At 31.4% G+C, this 17433-nt stretch overlaps 1 protein-coding gene across 1 annotated transcript in view; it reads left to right on the forward strand.

The window, feature by feature from the left end:
• LOC127702250 (methyltransferase-like protein 17, mitochondrial) overlaps window positions 1-11775 on the forward strand; it is a 29397-nt gene extending 17622 nt beyond the window's left edge. Inside the window, exons 7-15 of the mRNA XM_052206365.1 lie at window positions 874-974; window positions 2218-2288; window positions 3321-3428; window positions 4675-4743; window positions 5781-5828; window positions 6477-6569; window positions 6982-7051; window positions 9352-9472; window positions 11407-11775. Coding sequence (XP_052062325.1) covers window positions 874-974; window positions 2218-2288; window positions 3321-3428; window positions 4675-4743; window positions 5781-5828; window positions 6477-6569; window positions 6982-7051; window positions 9352-9472; window positions 11407-11746 — 1021 coding nt within the window. The 3' untranslated portion in view covers window positions 11747-11775. The remainder of the gene's footprint in view (window positions 1-873; window positions 975-2217; window positions 2289-3320; window positions 3429-4674; window positions 4744-5780; window positions 5829-6476; window positions 6570-6981; window positions 7052-9351; window positions 9473-11406) is intronic.
• The last annotated feature ends 5658 nt before the right edge of the window (window positions 11776-17433 follow it).

The following is a 17433-nucleotide window of genomic DNA, read 5'->3' on the forward strand; positions in this document are numbered from 1 at the left end:
GTAATGAGATTGCAGTGAGACCAATATCTTTAGAGGAAAGAATAAACAACTACAAAAAGTGTGCAAATTATTCCTTCAGCTCATTACAATACGTTTATAATTTTTTTTTCATTTGACAGTTTTATCCTAAAAATGCATTGCCATTGAATATTAACAATCCATATATCAAATGTACTCTGTAATTGTATTGTACAGGAGCTAAAAATGATTATGGTTGGCAGAAAGTGATGACAAAGATATATCACAGTGTATATATATAGATTATAACATGGCATTTTTCATATCAGACCCCTTATCAGCCCTAGGTCATAATATCAGCCCGAGAGCCGATAGGCTTGAGGGATGATTTTGACCATGGGCTGATAAGGGGTCTGATATGAAAAATGACATGTTATGTTCTTTTTATCATATACTTCAGCAGAAGACATACAGACAAAAACTATTTTTAAAACTTTGAAAAAATGCATTTGTTGTAATATTTGTTTTGCATTTTTTAATAATATATTTTCTTGATTCCTAATATTTTTCATCCAACTTTGTTATGTTTTACACAAAATACGTACCGTTAAGGTGTATTTTCCGGAATTTGCCGAAATGACGTCGAATTGTCATGCGATAATTGTTACAGAAAAGCATGCGCTAATAACCAGAAGCAGTTGATATAAAACGGAAGCAGTTGATATAAACCGGAAGCAGTTGATAACAAAAGTCATATCACACGGCTTAAGCAATTCTTCAAATTTAATGAATAAATATATGTACAAATTAGTTTTATCATTAGGTACAATTATACCATTATTTTCTATAAGTATATGATAAACCTTGTTTCAGAGTAATGTATACTTGGCAGTTACTCTTATATTTATATTGTAGGGCAGCTCAGAACAATCCTGATTGGCAGAGAGACATATCTCAGTATTACTGTGTTGATCCTTCTGTTGATATTAATACCATAGCAAGATTACTGTTACAAGGTATAGTATGGTCGTAGTAAACAGTAAAAGTGGCAAAGTGTTCTAGACAAAAACACTTCTGAATTGTTTATACTTTGCCAAAACATAGTTTATATCATACCATTAGAAAATGATTAGGAAAAGTGTTTGCTCCAAGATTGTTATTTTTGAGCATGTTATGCAAAACTTATTTACTATTGATTATCTTACAGAAAAAAACACAGTTATCATGGTTATATGAAAAGAATGCAAATATATTTTTTGTTTCCCATAGCAAAACATCTATAGAAGGGGGTAGCCATCTTGTATACTCAACTCTTCTGACACAACTTACTGGATTTCATTGAAACATTCACAGAATTAGAATATATAGAGGCTTTCTTCTACTGTTTTATTTTTTATACTGATTGATTTTATGGGGTTTTATTCAAAATACACTTAGACTTTCCTATATCTATACATATATGGGAGTGAGGTATGAATTTGTGAAATCATCTCACATTTTTTTTAGAGATTAACTATATTTATTAAATAAAATTTGTGAAAAAGCTTTCATTGAAAACTGTCCCAAAAAAAAAAAGAAAGAAAGAAACATCATTTTTTTTTATTTTCTTGCTACAAACAAAATATGAAGATGTTATTTAAAAAATATCTTCAATTGAATTTTTTTGATTAATCAAATAAACTCATCAAAGAAATCAGTTTTAACATTTTGTACGCCAGACACATGTTTGGTCTACCAAAATAGTTAAAAAGGCCAAATAAAGTACAAAGTTGAAGGGCATTGAGTTCTCAACATTTTAAAAGGTTTTCAAAATGTGATTCTGACAAGTAACAAGATGGTTACCAATGGTTTGAGTTTTTTCATTCGTATGAGGTCATGTTTTGCCATGAGATTTATGTGCCAAAATCATTGAAGAAGTTGTGCAGAATTTTTTTTTATTTTAAATTTATGTATTTCTTTTTGTGATGCATAAGTTTAGGAATAACAGTACTGTACGTAGTTGAAGAGTTACTGTTGTCAATTGTTATTTGACGGTCGCAAATATTTATTTTTGTGTCTCCACTACACGTCGCCAGTTAAACTTCAACCTATATTCCTTTACATCAATGACATTTGAACTCTGGTGGATAGTTGTTTAATTGGCAATCATATCTCATCTCTTTATTTTTTTATGTAATATGTAACTAGTTTTGTGTAAAGCAGTAGTTTGACAGTGAACAAAAATGAATTGATAAAATAACTTGAACATTTTCTTTATAGATGGACATGAGGAGAAATCTATGCATGTAAATGGAGTATTCTTTAAGAAGTTCCCACCATCACCATCCACAGTAAGTACAGATCAGACAAGGTTCCAACCTTTACCCTCCACTTGGGTTATTCAAATGGTGTATAGTAACTTAAGTATAGTTTATGAAAAGAAATAGACACCCTCACTGTTCACATTTAGTATATTATATAGAAAATTCCATTCACACTGTTCCTAGTAAGTATTGTTCATAAAAGAAAATAAATTTTCCTTTTTGTTCACAGTAAAAATCCCAAGTTTGGATCCTAGCCATTGGTTGTCTGAAGTCAAATCTGAATGTTTTTGTAATCTGTGGCTCTTTTCACAAAATATCTTAAGAGTAAAAATACTTGTAAGTCATACACATTTCAGTATAACTTATGATCAATTTTAATCGTAAGATATTTTGTGAAAAGAGTCGCTGGAGGATTTGGTATTTATGGCATAACTTTTATAGACTGACAGGGATTTAGAGCTTGACATATTGTATAGACAACTGTCTATTGTTAAAAAGAATGTATGTTTCACGTAATATGTCAGTTGCTTACTGTCTCATTGAGGAAATACTGTGGATTCCATGTTCAATGGTATCAATATTTGTGGATTGAGGAAAACTGGTATCTTCATTGATATTTGATATGTTGGTTTTGCTATAGTCTACATATAAGCCTATAGAAAATTAGTAATCTGTTGGAACATTTCAATTCAGGGTTCACCTTTACCCAAGAAATCCACAAAAATTGGTATCTTAAGAGTCCACAGTATCCCACATCTCCTTTTATTCATAAAGTTTATTAAAAATTTCTACTGTCACCTTTTACTGTAACAGTAAGTCGAGTTGATGAAGAAAAATTCCACCCTCACAGTCCACAGTGTGTGTTTAAAGTTCCAACCCTGACTGTCTGCAGTAAGTATATATATTATGACTGAAATACACCAATGCCTTTCATATCCATATTTTAGTTTGTAATAAACTTATTCCAAAAAATGTTTTAAGATGATGTATGATGTATGAATTTTTATTTATCAAATTCAAACTAATTGAAATTCTGATCTATCATCATTTTTTTTTCAGAACTCCTTCTCTACCGTTGTGAGTGCCTACACATTAATAGAATGTGAAAATAAAGAAGCTAGACAGAAAATGGTGCAGTCATTATGGGATATGACAGAAGACTATCTGGTATTGAATTATCACAGATATATTCACTCTTTAGATTTCATCTATGTTTTGAACACACAGTAATATTCTGATACCAAAATATAGATACAAATATACCAATAGTACTGTTTAAGCAGTCAAATTCTTATTTCCACGTGTTCATTTATTTCTTTCTGTCAAACTTAAAGGTCTGAGAAAACTTTAGGTTGTAGGTGTTAAAAGCTTAAGGCACTAAGATACATAGCTTTTTCCAAAGAAATAAATTAAATTTTCATATACTTAATAAATAGCCATGTTTAGAAAAGATATTTCCTGAAGTTATTTATAAATTGCATAAAGCAGTTGATGAAATCTATTGGCACTCCACAAGAAAAACAATAAATATCCATAAACTTTCAAAGATAGTCCTCATTAATAGAAAATATTTGCTAGAGACTTCTTCAGGTGAATTATTGATATTACATATCAACAATGTTATTCTTATAAGTGTTTATATAAGTCAGCTATACCTTGTGATGCATTTTCAGATTCATCACTCAACAACTTCCTGTTTACTGTCAAATATTTGGGCTGGGGGTATCATCAGTGAGAAGTAGCTCGCAGTTTCACTTGTTTCATTTTATTTTTTGCGACATGATTTTGAGTCGTGCAGTCCATCTTGCCGTGGTTCAAGTTGTCCATGGGCCGAGTTTACACATATTTTTTATGATTGGATTATTTCCCTTGGTTATTGGTTGGATCAAAATGGGGGCAAAGTGTTTATTTTATCACACGAATTGCAAGTTTCCTTAGAACAGCCGTATATTCTAGATTGTGAACATTTAGATGTATCATTGAATGGATTTATTTTATTGGCAACTCTAACTTTGCTTTTGACACGAGTTCAGTTAATTTTTCACTTTACGACAAAAATAAAATGACTTAGGGTCAGTGCTCAAAAATAAGGTATGTTTGGGTAACTGTAAACAGACATGTATTTTTTTGGGCCTAAGAGTGACGATTGAGGACCATAATAAAAGGTTTTTGTTAGAAGAAAACAATTATTATATAATATTGCTTTTAAAGTATTATTATGTAAATAAAATGTCTTTTGTGTGTTTCATAAACAAAATAGAAATGAACATTATTGTAACATAGTTTATTATGCTGATCCTGATAAAATCAGTGATATTTTACAAATTTACCATGCCTCGTATCAGAATCTAATGTAAGGAACTAATATCTTGGGGATTAGCTGTGTTTTTAACATACATGATATTTTTTTCAGGTGCTTGTAGAAATTGGTAGCTTTGTAGGACATAGATTAATACAGGAAGCTAAAGAATTTATCTTAAATGTAAGAGCTTTGTTATTACACTTATGTTATTTACAGTGCAATTGACTTAGAAATAGATAAAAATATTTGAATCGTGCATTAATTAGCATAATCACTGATAATCTGATATTGATAAGCCTGTCAAATATGTACCTATACCTCTTTTACAATTTTCTGTCATAGTTAAAAGCAGTATTTAAATATCTAGTTTATTAGTAAACTATTAACAATAGGTTCCTCTGCAGTGTAAAGAAAACAGGAGTAAATAAGCTGATGTATTGCATTATAACCTAAGGATAATATACATTTATTTCAGAAAATAATGTGATGTTTTTTATGCCCCCGCCGTAATGTTGCCATTGTCCTTCCGTACGTATGTATGTCCCAAAATTGTTTTCCGTTCTCTAACTTTAGATTGCCTCCACCAAATGTTATGACACTTATACACAATGCTTATAACCATAAAACACAGATCAAGTTCGAATTTGGGTGGTATCACTTGTACGGTTCTCTAGTTATGTCCCTTTATAATGTAATGTGCCATCTGGGGCATCATCTGTGTCCTATGGCCACATTCTCCATTTATTTTATAAACAGCAACAACAAAATATGACCTGATGAACATTGCAATAATTAAAACACATTTTAATTTTTGCTTATAATATTGCACCATATGGATCACATGCATTCCATTGATTTAATCACTCATTATTGTTTTTTGTTGGAGATTTCCTTTGATAATGGCATGCATTAAATTTTGAATTTACAGTATGCACTTCAATATGTGGGGGCCATACCATTTATACACATTTCAATGTGTTTTGTTGCAATGGATTGGTATTCTTTTAAGTGAAACAAACAGACGTATATATTGTAGATATATAAATGTATGTGTAAGCCAACAGGTCCTCTGATTCAAATTTGAAGTAATTTCTACATTTCAAGGGCATCACTTATGCTTTTATGTAGAAAAATCCTGACAACGAATTAACAAATTTTGAACAGAGATTATATAATGATTGTTTAACCTTTGACCTAAATGTTTCTTTTACATATAGATTTCCGATGAAGAAGAAACAGATAAAAAAGCCTCAGTGTTTGCACCTGTAAGTTTTTCATACTGACTACATATAACACCTCAATATTTATATAGGGGTAAGAAAGTTTTCTATAAAAAATTGCTCAGTGTTAAGATGTAAATAAATGTATACACAGCAGTGGTGGATCCAGAAAGGGGGGGGGGATGTTCTGAGGATTGGAACCCCCCTATTTTTTTGACGATCAATGTTTTTGAATGGGGACATATGGTTGGAACCCCCCTTTTATCCTGGGTTGGAAACTCCCCTTTTAAAAATGGCTGGATGCGCCCCTGCACAGATATATCAGTAAAATATAACATGATTTATTTTTATCAACTGTGAACCAAGGGATTTTCTAGAAATAAACATATAGTTTCTAGAAGGTATATCAAGTAATTTGATCAATGATGATTGTTTTTTAATTTGAGCTTTAGAAAATTAAAAAAAATATTTGTTTGTAAATATATGTTGACATATTGATTGTAAACAGTAATGAAAAAAATAATGCAAGAAAAAATTCATTGAAGAAAGTACAAGTTATGTGCATTTGAAATTTATGATCATATAGGTGAAGGGAAAAAACTGTCTTTTTAAATACACAATCAGTTTGGAAAATAACTTTGTGGAAATTGATGTAGAGAACAGTGTTTAATTGATACAATATTTATTTTTTAGTGTCCACATGACATGCCATGTCCAAAATTCAAACTAGCACACAAAGTTCCCTGCTATTTTGTTGCAGACTATAAACCTCTAGAGAAAGTTGCTGTAAGTTTACTGATGTGGTAAAAAGTTAAGAAAATGTAAAACAAATGAAGAATTAATGATTGTATGCATTCGTTATTATCAACTTCTCAATTTATTGTTCCTTAACTATAAAAGTTACAAATAAGATTATAGAATTATTAATAACAGCCTCAGTTCATTCAAAATGCCAAATACACATGTAAAATATCACCAAAAAAAAAAGAAAAAAACCAGGCAAAAGCAACACAAACCCCACTAAAAGTCAATTGTGCTCCAAATGTACAGCATTTATCAATATTAAAATTTGGAGTTTGGATGAACTATTAAATTCTCAGAAATCGGTATCATGTGAATAAATGACTTTCACAGCGGAATGATAACTTGTACATTTTGTTTAATTCTAATGTTGTTTATTCATTCTTTTTTTCTTCAGAAAAAGGTAGATAAAACTAGTGAAAGATATACCTTTGTGATATTAAAAAAGACCAAGGAACAAGTAGAAAGTAAGTATTCTATTGCAATTTATATTATCCCTGATGATTGAAGGTGACACAGGTAGAATAATGGACATTTTCCATAAATTTTGTTTTATTTAATTATGTAATTCACAATATTAAATATTGTCATTTTACAAATTTCAATTTAATTTTATATATATATGTATGTAAAATTCATATGATACTTCAGTTTTACACTTATGAATAGTAGTTGAACTTCCCTTAACACTCAAGTAAATAGTATTAAACGTAATTTACATCCATTGAAAATTTTACAATATGAAAACATAAAACATAAGCAAGGTCTATTTTGAGTATTTGAGGCAGACAATTCTAGTTGATTAAAGAAATCTAAAGATATAACAACTGCAGGGGTCTCATTTTTAGGACTCAACAGAGTTTTATGTTTTGCTTGGGTTAAAAGTATTGAAATTGATTTTTGGACACTAGTAAATTAATTTCAGTCTTAAACCGTAGTTTTGGTCTTAGGATCATCTTGAAAGTCTGAACAATAAATAAAGCCATGTTCAGTCTTTCAGTAAATTTTCAAATTTCTCCACTGTGTTTAATTAAGTACTGCATGAACAATTCCCTTGCAATCTATTCAGTACAGTTCAGTAGCTTTTCAGACAATTCAGTTTGTTGTTGATGTGTATCAGTAGATACCAGCTACTAAAAAGTCTGAACATATCTTTATTGACTGCAAGCGAATTGTCTGTACAGTACTGAATTTACTGCAGTGGATAAGTCTGAAAATCAAAGGAAAGACTGAAAGTGTCTTTTAAAGGAGTAGGTCCGGTATATATGGGCCGATTTTGGCCTCAAAATTCAGGTTCATCTGATTAAAGATTTTGGACACTTTTTAAACACTTAGGTGTCTACTTCAGTCGATTCAATTAGTTTATGTGAAAGATTTGAACTGATTTGGTCATTAAAGACGCTCAAATTCAAGCTTAAATTTGAAAAATCTATCAAATATGCCATAATATGTCACTTTTCAGGTGGTTTTTGTCAAAAATGAAAGTGGCCGCATCCGTGTTCATTCTCAACCTTTATATATGTTATGTATTATCATCAAATACAACTTACATTTAAATATTAAGAATGAACACAAATGCGGCCACTTTCATTTCAGACGGAAACCGTGGAAAAATTAACCAAAATGCTAAAATTTCGAAGATTTCAGTAATTTAGCATGACTTAATGATGCTAGTACCCGATACATGTGCATTGTATTGTCAAAAACAGCCCATATATATGTAACAGAAGTATTCTTCATTCCGATAAATAGCTTAAAATTTACATTTTAACAATTTTGTAAAACTGCTATATTTTGGGGCCAAAAAGGGGTCTTACTGGGCCTACTCCTTTATTGTTGTTCTGATCAATAAATTATGAAGTCACTTTAGATCAAAATGACCGTTTAAGATCAAAATAAGTTAACTAGTGAGAGAATAATTATAGAAATTTAGTGGTACATTAAAATTGTATAGATCTACACAGGACAATTAATGCGAAAAAATAACCAATATGTCGAAGAACACTTCTATTGTCTTTTCAATCTTATCAGTCAATACGATTTTGTACTTATTTCCCTTTTAATAGAAATATAGAAATAGGGAGATGTGGTATGATTACCAATGAGACAACTATCCACCAAAGTTCAAATGAAGTGGATGTAAGCAATTATAGGCAACAGTATGGCCTTCAACAATGAGAAAAACCATATAGTTGGCTATAAAAGACTCGACTTGAAAATTATGAAATAATTCAATTGAGAAAACTAACAGCCTAAATTATAACAAAACAAATATGACAGACGTGAAACAGCAACAAACACTGAACTACAGGCTCATGATGTTGGATAGGCACATAAAGAATGTGGTGGGGTTAAACATGTTTGAAAGTTCTCATTAAAATGTGGATGAAAATTTGTAGTAATATGGCATTGCTGACAGTTGTTTGTTTACTACATGTATATCACGAAAAAATCATTTAAAACCTAATTGTTAATATTGAAAAATATTGTGTTTTTGGTAAAATTGTTAATTGTTATAAAATTAAAAAAAAAGATGAACAAATTGTGTTATACATGTATTATAATACATGAAACGGATAACAGGAACTATCAAAAATATCAAACAGCATTTCTTAGAGATTTCGTAATAGAGAAAATAAATGTACAAAGAAAGACATACAACAAATATGTAAATTTGTATAAGATGCAGATTTAAAAAAAATGTTTTTAATTTGAAATAAAAAATGATTGCTTAGATATTATATTGACATCATTCATTTATTTGCAGGTGTACGATGGCCTCGTCTTGTTGCTAATTCGACCTTTGCCAATAAACATATACACTGTAGAATTTGTTGCCCAACAGGACAGTTGGATCATATAATAATTACAAAGAAAAAGCACTCAAAGTATGTATAGAACTCTGTTAGAAATTCGTTCTATATAAGAAATAGATTAGATTTTAAAGATTCAGAGTTAAGGAAACTTTTTAAATTGCCTATTAAGGGAGAAAGGTGTGATAAGTATATATTAACCGAGTCACATTTTTGCGCCTGTCCCAAGTCGGGAACCTCTAGCCTTTGTTAGTCATGTGTGGTTTTTATACGACGGCAAAAAAATTTGCGGTCGTATATTGGTATCACGTCGTCGTCGTCGTCAGAGTCATCCGAAGACATTTGGTTTCCGGACAATAACTTTAGTAAATGTAAATAGAAATCTATGAAATTTAAACACAAGGTTTATAACCACAAAAGGAAGGTTGGGATTGATTTTGGGGGTTATAGTCCTAACAGTTTAGGAATTAGGGGCCAAAAAGGGTCCCAAATAAGCATTTTTCTGGTTTCCAGACAATAGTGGAACGGTGTATGGATCTCTCTGAAGTTATACCACAAGTTTCCATCCCACAAAGGGATGGTTAGGATTGGCTTTGGGGGGTTATGGCTCAAACCGTTTAGGAATTAGGGGCAAAAAAGGGGGAAAAACAAGGGTTTCCTGGTTAATGGACAATTAAAAAAAGTACAATGTTAAGTTTGGATTACCTCCCTTACAATGCTTTTAAATTATGTATAAAAAAATGTTGTATTGTCTTGAGGTGATTAGCTGTCAATTTATTTTTAGAAGCTACTATTTAAAAATGCTGATTAAGGAATATTTAATATATTAATTTTAGCCATGATTATGTATGTCATTTTCTATTTTAAGACTTTTATGATGTATTTAGATGGGTAATTATGGTTGCAAACTCCATTGGAAATTTGAATTGAGATTATGACCATATCTTGAGGGAAAGATTTTTTTTGGGGGAAAGAGGGGGGGGAGTAAAAAAGAAATTGTGAGGGGGGGACAATTTTTTCTCATTTCAGAAATTAAAATTTAATTTCTTCAAATTTTTTTTTTTTTTTGAAAAAAAAAGTGGGGGTGGGGGTAAAAAATAGTTTTTTGTTTTTTTTTTGGGGGGGGGGGGGGTCAATTCGCAACAGCATAGTGTATTGCACAAAAGCAAAAAAAAAGGGGGGTAAATTTTTTTTTGGGGTGGGGGGGGTCAATTCGCAACAACATAGTGTATTGCACAAAAGCAAAAAGAAAGGGGGGTAATTTTTTTTTTTTTGGGGGGGGGGGTCAATTCGCAACAGCATAGTGTATTGAATAAAAGCAAAAAATTGAATATAAATTCAAATCATATAACCAATTCTAAGGTCTTTGACTACAGTTATTCTGTGTCAGAAAAATATTATGTGTCAAATATTTAATTACAATTCAAATTCAGACCTGTATCAAGCGTGAATATTGTGTCCATTTTTGCCCCAACTGTTCAGGGTTGGACCTCTGCGGTCGTATCCAGCTGCGCTCGGCGAAGCAATATATTTTAACTTTGGTTCATTTGTTCTGAATTTAGTGTGGCATCCATTTTGCTGCCCTAGTATACATTGTTGTTTAGGGGCAAGCTGAAGCCCCCCTCTGGGTGCAGGATTTTCTCGCTGTGTGGAAGACCCTCTGGTGGCCTTGGGCTGTTTTCTGCACTTTGGTCAGGTTGTTGTCTCTTTGACACGTTCCACGTTTCCATTCTCTATTCTATTAAGGTGGAAATCAATGAGACAGATCAATTTTCAGCCAATGTAATTTACATACCTTTATAGGAAAAAATAAAAAGGTGTTTAGTCTTATATTACCAGCCTGAACCAAATTACAAATGTGTTAATACAAAGTAATGAAAATAATAAGGATATATACGTGTTATGCTATTGTAGACATTTTCCATCATAACACTTCATAACTTATGAATAATAGCTTGTTATATGTTGAAAAGGCTAAAAAAACAAATCATTTTAATTGATACTTTCAGGGAATTATATGCCTGTGTGAAGAATTCAAAGTTAGGAGATTGTCTGCCTGTGATATATACAAATGAATCAACTAAAAAGCATCAAAAATTGATTAAATACAAACAATTACTGTCAGAAGGGAATGAGAATGAATTAGGAAACATAAGAGATTCAAAACCACAGGGAGGGGACCCAGAAACTGTATCATCAGGAGAACAGGATGAAGAAATCATTGGCTCTAGTGAAGTGACTGAATCAGTTGGAGATATGGAAGGCCATGAAAGTGATTCTGAATTAGAGGAACATAGCTATAGTGATACTGGAAATTTTTCTGCAAAACCAGACAACATTTTAACTTGATTAAAATACACAAAATGCAAATTAAAAAATACTTAATTGTCTATTTTCATATTGCAAGTTGAAAAAGGAAATGGGGTACATGTTTCCAACGAGTTAAAGTAACAATACATATCAAGGAACCAATATTTTGCTGATCTGGTCTTCATCTGAATATAACCCACCTTGGAAGGTGAAGGGTGTTCTGGTTTACATTTGTCTGGTCCCTTTTTATACGCCCGTTTACGGGAGGTATTATGGTATACCGTTGTCCGTCTGTTCATCCGTCCGTCTGTCCGTCCGTCTGTCAGTCCGTCTGTCCGTCGTCAACATGTCGGCATTAACTCAAAAATGCTGTAACCAATTTGCATAAAACTTTGGTGAATTGTTTGTATCTATTGACGTGAGCTCCCTTTCGTTTTATATAAAATTTAGATTTTACGTTTCCGAGTTATGGGGTTTTATTCATTAAAAAAGGGGGATTTTCCAGTTTTCAGGCAATAAGTCAAGAATGCTTTCACCAACTTGCAAGAAATTGTGGTGAATTGTTTATATCTATTGACATGAGCTCCCTTTCAATTTTTATAAATTTTAGATTTTACGTTTCCGAGTTACTGGGTTTTATTCATAAAAAAGGGGGGATTTTCCAGTTTTCGGACAAAAACTCAAAAATGCTTTCAGCAATTCTTATGAAACTTTGGTGAATTGTTTGTATGTATTGATGTAAGCTCCCTTCAGAATTTTATAAATTTTACATTTTACGTTTCTGAGTTATGGGGTTTTATTCATTAAAAAAAGGGGTGATTTTCCAGTTTTCGGACAATAACTCAAAAATGCTGTCACCAATTCTCATAAAACTTTGGTGAATTGTTTATATCTATTGATGTAAGCTCTCTTTTTATTTTCATAAATTTCTAATATGACATTGAGAATTAATTGAACTTTATTTGTTTATAGTCTGACAACAGATTTACCAAGTATTGCACAACAGCAAGAAATCTTTAATTGAATATACATTCAATTCATATAACCAATTTCAAGATCTTTGACTACATTTATTCAGAAACCTATAATATGTCAATTATTTAATTACAATCCAAATTCAGACCTGAATCAAGCTTGAATATTGTGTCCATTTTTGCCCTAACTGTTCAGGGTTGGACCTCTGCGGGCGTATCTAGCTGCGCTCAGCGAAGCAGTTTATTATATCTGTTTTTCCATCCATCACTCAAAATTGTTGTTGCATTTTTTTTTTAAACTACAAATCAGAGCTTGCTGAAATTTGATATTAACCTTTTAGTGAGCATGGTATACTGTTTGATGCATTTTCCTATTTATTGGTCATCAACTACAGAATACTTAATATATACTCTTACACATAATCTCTATTTATGAAATATCTGTCACATTTTTCTCAATTACTACAAATCAAGGCTTTCTAAAATTTCAAATGAAGCTTTATGTCAGCATGCTATACTACATTGTATATGACACTTTTTGGCATCCATTACTCACCAACTTCCTGTTTACCAAGTATGTGTAGCTAGTAGTGGGGCATCATTAGTGAACAATACCTAATAGTTCAGCTTGTATTACAGGGGTAAATTCAGTAAAAAAATCTCCCATTGACTTTATGCAAATATATGTCTTGAATTAAATTCAGACACAATTTACCTTTTGAAATCAGAAACTTTCATATACCATTTTTATTAAAGTACAAATGTAGCCCCATCTTTTTCAACAATAAAAATATGGGGTCATGCAGCATTTTTGGGCATTCACATGGCCTTGTTTACAAAAACTGTAGATTCGCATTAAATTCCTATACTGACCCCATTACTTTTCAAGCCTGTAGTAAAAAAATTAAGTGCATTCAGCATTCATTTTTTTAATTTTTTTTTAACTCTAGTTGTGATCAATCTATTAAAAAAAATATTTATTACAAACATTGTCTACCAATTAGACGAGCACAGGACTTCAGTGTTATACAGAAAGCTCTCCCCCAAATGGGCGGTCCCTGATGACGTACATTTATTTACTGAATTTACCCCTACAAGGTTGTTGGTAATCAAATGCCACTCTTTTTACAACTTCTATTTTATAGCATATGTTTGAGCCATAACTTTTCATATCACGTGATGACAGCTACAGTACTTTTATTAATCAAACCAATGGTGTTACAAATTGAACTAAGAAATCATTCAATGCTTTAACATTTTGAAAACAGTTACTAAAATTATAAAACATGAATCCTATCTTTACAGGGGTCCTCTGTAATCGAATGGTCTAAGTAGTCGAACTACTGTATCACTAGCCTGTCAACACTGAGGTTGTGAGTTCAAATCCAGCACGTGGCAGATGCGTTTGACTCCAATCTTAAGGTAGATTTATGGTATACCGCCATCTTGGATTGTACAAACACAGTACAAAATCGGTCTAGTTATTTGCCCAAATCTGCAAATTTGGAGACAGATTTGCAATTTAATGGTTAGACTGTTTATTTATATTAAGAAAACTTGGTAATTTATTGTATTATTCAAAATTTTTAAACAAATATCAAGTTTTGTGTTTTTAGAATCATTTTTTCAAATAAGCCATTTAAGGGGAAATAACTCTCTTAGTAAAAAAATTATACTGGACTGATAGGGAAATTTAAAATTTTTATTTTTAGCAAGAAAACAAGTTCGGTGACACCATTTTTTCTTTTTATTTTCTTAAATCGTATTATGAAACCTATCTTCTCACAATTTATTTCAAAATTCTATCTCATAGAATTTTTTTTATGCACACAAATGTGTTTTTTCATTAACAATCTAACCAAATTTGGCCAATTTGCACGACTTGTAGTTTGGAAAATAGCACGGTGACCCATACTCTTTATTATATTTTTGAAAAAAGCATATTAAAATCTTCATTTTGGCAAAGTATAAGAAAATTCCATCTAAAAAAATATATACTTATGATCTACCTTAATTGACTAGTATTGTCAGTTTTCCTACTGAAGGTCAGTGGTTCTCTCTGGCTTACTCATCCAAAAATTATATCTATGAAAAGATTTTTTAAATTATTTTTGATAAAGGTCTTATCCCAAACAGTTGGGTCATTGATGTGATTAAACCGGTATACAAAATAAAGGGGACTGCAAAGATCAAAAGAAGTATAGACCAATCACAATCGTAAGCTGTCTTAGAAAATTGTTTACTGCTATATATACTGAACAGGCTAAATACATTATCCAAAGATTTTCAAATTATTAACGAGAATCAAGGAGGATTTAGACAAAAATTCTGCACTATGGATAATGTTCTTACCTTTTACTTACTTGTTGAAACATTAAAGTGTAAAAAAGCGGAAATTATTCTGTGCATTCATTGGATTTTGAGAAAGCTTTCAATACCATGGATACAGTATGGAGAAATTGGTTATTTTACAAAATGCTGTTAAACCATATTAACAGGAAATGTATACTGTCATTTCAAATATGTACAGTAATATCAAGTCTTCTGTCTCATACAATAACTGCACATCAGAATACTTCGCATGTGCAAATGGTGTAAGGCAAGGTGAAAATTTATCTCCCATTTTGTTCTAATTATTTTTTAAATGATTTAGAAGACTTTATCCAGTAAAAATATGTCTGGGCTAAAAATAATTTCTGAAGACCTAGAAAATGAGCTAGGCATTTACTTGAAAATTTTAGTAATATTGTATGCAGATGATACAGACTTGATGGCAGAAAATCCACATGACTTGCAAGTTGCACTTCATGCTTTCCACGAGTATTCCAAGTGGTGAAGTTGAAATCATCCCTTCATAAATTTTATGGACACCATCACAGATGATAGCGGATATGTTCTTATGTCGTAACTACAATCCTGTCCCCTTTTCTCAAATGTGACCTACCAAACAAGACTTATTACCGGGTTTGTACTAAAATGAGCAACACGACAGGTACCACATGTGGAGCAAGATCTGCTTAGCCTTCCAAGGCTCCTGAGATCATCCCCAGTTTTTGGTGGGGTTCGTGTTGCTCAGTCTTTAGTTTTCTATATTGTGTTTTGAGTAGCGGTACATATATATTTATTCAAGATAAAAGGCATGAATTTGACAGATACAATATATATTACAATGACACAGATATAGCACTAGACATAGTTTATAGACACTAAAATGATTTACATGTTTACTAAAAATTTTAATTTAAAAAATAAAATTATGAAAATTGTCATGATATTTTGATAATATAAATAGACTAGATTAAATAATGAGTGAAATTTAAATTGACTAGATTTTCACTGTAACCTAATACCATAGGATGACGCACAAAAGTTATTAAAACTTATTTCGAGTGGGGTCCTTTTATGATGAGACTTACAGTTCACACCAAAGGTTGACACATAGAAATACAAACACAAATCATTTAGAATTTATCACAGATAAATGGTCAATGCCCCAGTATAATTAATAAAAAACAAATTCACTATTAAAGATGGATTTAAATTTATCCATCAAAAACTTTTTCACTTGTACTTTAAAATTATATTTTTAAGAGCAACTTTTAATCATGTCTGGTAATGAATTCCAGCCTTTTATTCCATTATAACAGAAAGTGGTGAATTCACACCCTTTAATTCCTGGTATATAAAAGTTTTTATACGACCGCAAAAAAATTTTGTGGTCGTATATTGGTATGACGTTGGCGTCGTCGTCGTCGTCGTCGTCGTCGTCGTCCGGCGTCGTCGTCGTCGTCCGGCGTCGTCGTCCGAATACATATTGGTTTTCGCACTCTAACTTTAGTTTAAGTGAATGGATCTTTTTGAAATTTGACCATAAGGTTAAATACCACAAAAGGAAGGTTGGGATTGATTTTGGGGGTTATGGTACCAACAGTTAAGGAATTAGGGGCCAAAAAGGGGCCAAAAATGAGCATTTTCTAGTTTCCAGACAATAACTGTGGAACGGTGTATGGATCTCTCTGAAATTATACTACAAGTTTCCATACCACAAAGGGATGGTTAGGATTTGCTTTGGGGGGTTATGGCTCAAACCGTTTAGGAATTAGGGGCAAAAAAGGGGGAAAAACAAGGTTGTCCTGGTTAATGGACAAATACTTTAGTACAAAACATAATTTAAAGCAGTGTAAGGGAGATAAATCAAATACATCATTGAAATTATCTCCCTTACACTGCTTTTAAATTATGTATAAAGTAATGGTTAATGAACAATAAAGATAATCTAAAACAGTGTAAGGGAGGTAATCCAAATACAACGTTTTGGTTACTTCCCTTACACTGCTTTTAAATTATGTTTAAAGAAATGCATATTTATAAAGGAAGACCAGTAAAAATATCTGCAAATGTTTTCATCTTTTTTTTTTACAAAAAAATCCATATGAAAGATTTGACACTATATTTTTATTAATTCTATTATAAAATAGATTAAGTTAGCACTATGGTAAATTTAAATGGGTAATTATGGTTGCCAACTCCATTGGAAATTTGAATTGAGATTATGACCATATCTTGAGGGAAAGAATTTTTTTGGGGGAAAAAGGGGGGGGGGATAAAAAGAAATTGTGGGGGGCCAACTTTTTCTCATTTCAGATTTCAGAAATTAAAAAGAATTATTCTTCAAATATTATTTTTTTTTCAAATTTCAAATATTGAAAAATTTCAAGAAGTAATCTTTAATTGCACAGTATGGCGCATTAG

This window comes from Mytilus californianus, unplaced genomic scaffold (assembly GCF_021869535.1).
Source record: "Mytilus californianus isolate M0D057914Y unplaced genomic scaffold, xbMytCali1.0.p SCAF_5, whole genome shotgun sequence".
NCBI lineage: Eukaryota > Metazoa > Mollusca > Bivalvia > Mytilida > Mytilidae > Mytilus > Mytilus californianus.